This window comes from Sapajus apella, unplaced genomic scaffold, assembly GCF_009761245.1.
Source record: "Sapajus apella isolate SASKATOON/1434 unplaced genomic scaffold, GSC_monkey_1.0 scaffold21, whole genome shotgun sequence".
In the NCBI taxonomy this organism is placed as follows: domain Eukaryota; kingdom Metazoa; phylum Chordata; class Mammalia; order Primates; family Cebidae; genus Sapajus; species Sapajus apella.
In genome coordinates this window covers 5,361,833-5,365,891 of record NW_022436961.1, presented here as the reverse complement: position 1 = coordinate 5,365,891, position 4,059 = coordinate 5,361,833, and the positions used below count along the sequence as shown (strand labels likewise).

The following is a 4,059-nucleotide window of genomic DNA, read 5'->3' as shown; positions in this document are numbered from 1 at the left end:
TCTCTCTCTCTCTCTCTCTCTTTCTTTCTTTCTTTCTTTCTTTTTCTTTCTTTCTTTCTTCTTTCTTTCTTTCTTTTTCTTTCGCTCTGCCACCCAGGCTACAGTGCAGTGACACAATCATAGCTCACTGCAGCCTCGACTTCCTGGGCTAAAGTGATACTCCTGCCTCTGCCTCCAAAAGTACAGGGATTATGGGAGTGAGCCACTGTGCCCAACCTCTTTTACTTTTTTTAAAACCTAATAATCCTGTGCCTCTTTTTGGGTCAATGTAGGTAGGTCTAACTCCTTCTTCATAGTTGCTTGTCTTCCATTGTATGATTGTACCATGATTGATTTATTTAACTGATCTCCTGTCAATGGATTTTTCAGGTCCTTTATAGCTTTTTGTAATTACAAACAATGCTGACATAAATACGCTTACAAATATATATATATATTTATCAAGGAAACATTTGGTTATTCTACTCTCTTGCCCATGTGTCACATATGAAGGACACTTACTACATCAACCCTTACTCTGTCAGTCAGTCTGCCACATAAGAAGGCATCCTTTCAACTCCCTTTCCCATGGCATATTCTTAGCAGAGCCTTGTTGGGAAAAACACTACTTTATAAACATAGAACCTGGGCCCAAGTGTAAGACCAGCCTCACTCCAGATCTAGCCCGGATCAGTGATTTCTCTGCCCCCCCCCTCCCTGCCTCATGTGCCCTGAGCATCTCAGCTGCCTCCATGGTCAGTGACAAGCTGTAATTGGAGCGAAAGGGCTTTGAAGTTCCCATAAATGAGATAATAAATCTCTGCTCTCCAGGGATGAAGGGAAGTATCTGTGCCTACTCAATGGCCACAACAGTGCTGTGTATATAGTAACTACTTAATTAATATGAAATAAGAACAATAAATCCGGTGGTTGAAGGGATCCCTTTGAAGTTCAGGTCAACTCTGAGCCATCTGAGAAGAATGAATGGAATGGGTAATTGAAATTCATTGATAATCCCCAAACCTCAACTTACTAGTTAATAGGGTTAGGCTCTTTACCTATTAAACCCTTTGAGATACTCAATTATAGAACTGCTCAAATAAATTACCTCCTTTCATTTATTTTTTCATTGTTGTGGGGCACATGAAATTGAGCCGTGAAATGGCCATCAGGAAGGTGGCAGGAGAACCAATCAGGAGTCCTGCGTGAGACATCCGCAAACCTCTCAGAAGCAGCTTCCGAATCACACAGCTTCAAGGCTGCCAAAGCACCTGGCCAGTTTTGGACCTAGAGACCTAAGAATAGGTCTCCTTGTGGACTTGTCCTGAACTGGGTGGGGCAAGGCTCTAGGAAAGTAGGTCAAATGACTCTTGGTCTAGAACCGTCTGGCCAGAGATGCCCCAACTTTTCCTTTTGGGCTATTCATCAAATCTAGCCTTTAGGACGTGAAGTCAGGGTTTCATTTTATGGGAGGATCTGGGTGCGTTTTAGTTAAAAGAAGTGATGTCATCACATCCCTGCTGAGAAAAGGAAAAAGGACCCACTCTGTGCTGACACACTGAGTCCTGGGCAGGGAATTCCGACAGATACCTGGGTCCACACCTGGCTTTTCTACCAGTCGCTCTGTGACTCTGGGACCATTGTGTCAGCTTTCTCTGCCATAGTTCCTCCCTCTGCAAGACGAAGGGCTTGAAATGCAGGAAGGATTGTAAGATTGTGGCCATCTCTGACTCTGAGAACAACCCCGTGAGCCTGAGGAATTCAGCGCTGCTGCTCCGTAGGGGGTTTCAGCAGGAAGCGGGCACAGATGGCTTTCTCTGGAACGTGTTCAGAAATGTGGTGTGTGATGCATGGTGTGAATGAAGCGTGGTGCCCTTTAAACACAGCTTCCCCCTGGGAGTGCTCTGAACTCCCCAAGCTCTCTGGCTCTCATTCACATTCCACTGTCACTCTGGGTACAGGCAGCCCTCACACGCTTGTGCACTGAGCACACACACACCCCGCCCGATTGACACACAGTTGGTGACTCACAACTGATACAATCATTACACACTCGGGATGACTCAGTGGGGACCTCACACACATGGACTCACGCTCACCGTGACGTGTAGAAGTGGCTGTGCCCACAGCGTCAGGCACCCCCACAGCAGCCTCGGTGGAGGCTCTCGCTGGCTGCGTCTGCAAATGATTTGCATTCTTGGCTCTTTGGAACTGCCTGTTCTTTGTCTTTCTGTTCACTGCTCAACCCTTTCCTTCCCTTTTGTCCCAAACTTGGCTGGTTTTAGTCTCTTGCTCCCAAGCTCCTTTAGCCTGTTTCTTGGACTAACTCAGACAATCTCTGGGGCTCCTGCCAACTCCAAGGTTGCTTCTAATCAACTCCTCAGCTGGGAGTAGTCCCTTCCCTAGGGGATCTCATTCCCTCCCCAACCTGAGCATCTCTTTCTGTCTTCTTCAGGAAGATCTGGAATATCTTTGCCATGTGAGCCAGCCCCTTTCGCAAGACAAGTGGCACCCAGAGCCAGTCACATGGTAGACAGGGCAGGCGGCTCCTGGAGGGTGGTCTTCAGTGTCTTTGAGGATGCCCTTTCTCTTTCTGGCAGCCCAGGCAGATGGAAGTGTTGGGGTTCTTGGAAAATCATCTCTGTGAGTTGAGCAGAACCAGCTGTTTCTAGAGAAGCAGAGAATAAAGATACTGCACGTCCTAGCCATAATGGGCTGTGGGCCTTGGCTCTTGGGGGGACCTATTCCAGAGTGGGAACCAGGGTGGGGAAAGCAGTGCGGAGGAGATAGAGGCCCGTGTCCACAGCTGCGGGCTGAGGTCTGATGGGAAGATAGGGGAGCAGTCCTGGAGCTGCACTTCCTTATAATTGATCTGCTGCTGTCGGATTTAAGGTTACTTTGCCTAGAATAACTCTTGTTTTTCCTCTTTCCCTGGGGGAGCCTTCACACGGGAGAGGGAGTGTGGCAGAGTGTGCTGTGAAGAGCACAGGCCAGGGGCAGAGGCATGGGTGGTCTCTGCTAGTAGCTCTGTGGTCCTGGGTGCGCCATGAACCATTTGAGTATCTGCTTCCTTGGCTGTCAGATGTTCTAATAGCACCTTTCTGTGTCCTCTGAAGATGTGGTGGCGTGGAAGCTAGTAGACATGATAGTGCTTTGACAAATTAAAAGTGACACACAAATAAAAGTGAGAATTTGAACAGCAGCGAGGAGATGGTGGATGTGCTGCCCACGGTGGGGCCTGAGGGTCTTTGAGGGAGACCAGCAGATTCCTCTCCTGAACGTGGGGTAACGTCCCTGCTGGAGCCCCACAGCTGGTACAGGGCCTCCTTGACTCCCGCACCAAAGAGGCTCTGACAAGTACTTGCTAGTCCCCTGCTCTGGACCCAGATGGCATTGAGCTGAGTGTTTTCCTGGAGAGAGAAGGAGGGGGCTTTCCATGTGGATTTTCCCTAAGTATAGACGCTGGCCCAGCAATGCCAAGAACTGAGACACCCTGTGCCTAGAAACATGGACACTGTGAACTTCTGGCTGGCTGCTTATAGCTTGATTATATGCCCTTTTCAACTCTGAAACTTTTAGAGTCTGGCAATCCTTGAGAGCATTTGTCTCCTCCGACTTGGGTGACAGCTTTACCTTTGACCTCATTCTAGCCATCTGAAGGACTAGAATCCAGAGGAATGACCTTGCTTTAGCAGACCTGAGTCTTTGTCTCTTTGCCTCAAGTCCTTGCTCTGTGAGTATCCTCAGCTCTCCCTGCAACTTCAAATCTGGAAAAGGCGCCAGGCACTGTGGCTCACACCTGTAATCCCAGCACTTTGAGTGGCCGAGGTGGGTGGATCACCTGAGGTCAGGAGTTCCAGACCACGTGGTGAAACCCCATCTCTACTAAAAATATACAAATTAGCTGGGTGTGGTGGCTTGTGCCTGTAATCCCAGCTACTCAGGAGGCTGAGGCAGGAAAATCGTTTGAACCCGGGAAAACCTGGAAAAGGCTTCCTCAGCAAACAGACTTACAAAAATTTCCAGTTAGTTCTTTCTTTACAATTGGTCTGCTGCTTTTGGATTTAAGGCTACTTTGCC

General features: G+C 48.4%; 1 protein-coding gene across 1 annotated transcript; it reads right to left on the bottom strand.

Moving 5' to 3' along the window:
* Positions 1–1,269: 1,269 nt before the first annotated feature.
* Positions 1,270–3,624, bottom strand: CUNH8orf86 (chromosome unknown C8orf86 homolog). The gene is given in 4 exon segments (XM_032288018.1): positions 1,270–2,285; positions 2,287–2,390; positions 3,239–3,389; positions 3,613–3,624. Coding segments are annotated over 4 exon segments (498 nt in total). The 3' UTR covers positions 1,270–2,054.
* Positions 3,625–4,059: the final 435 nt, after the last annotated feature.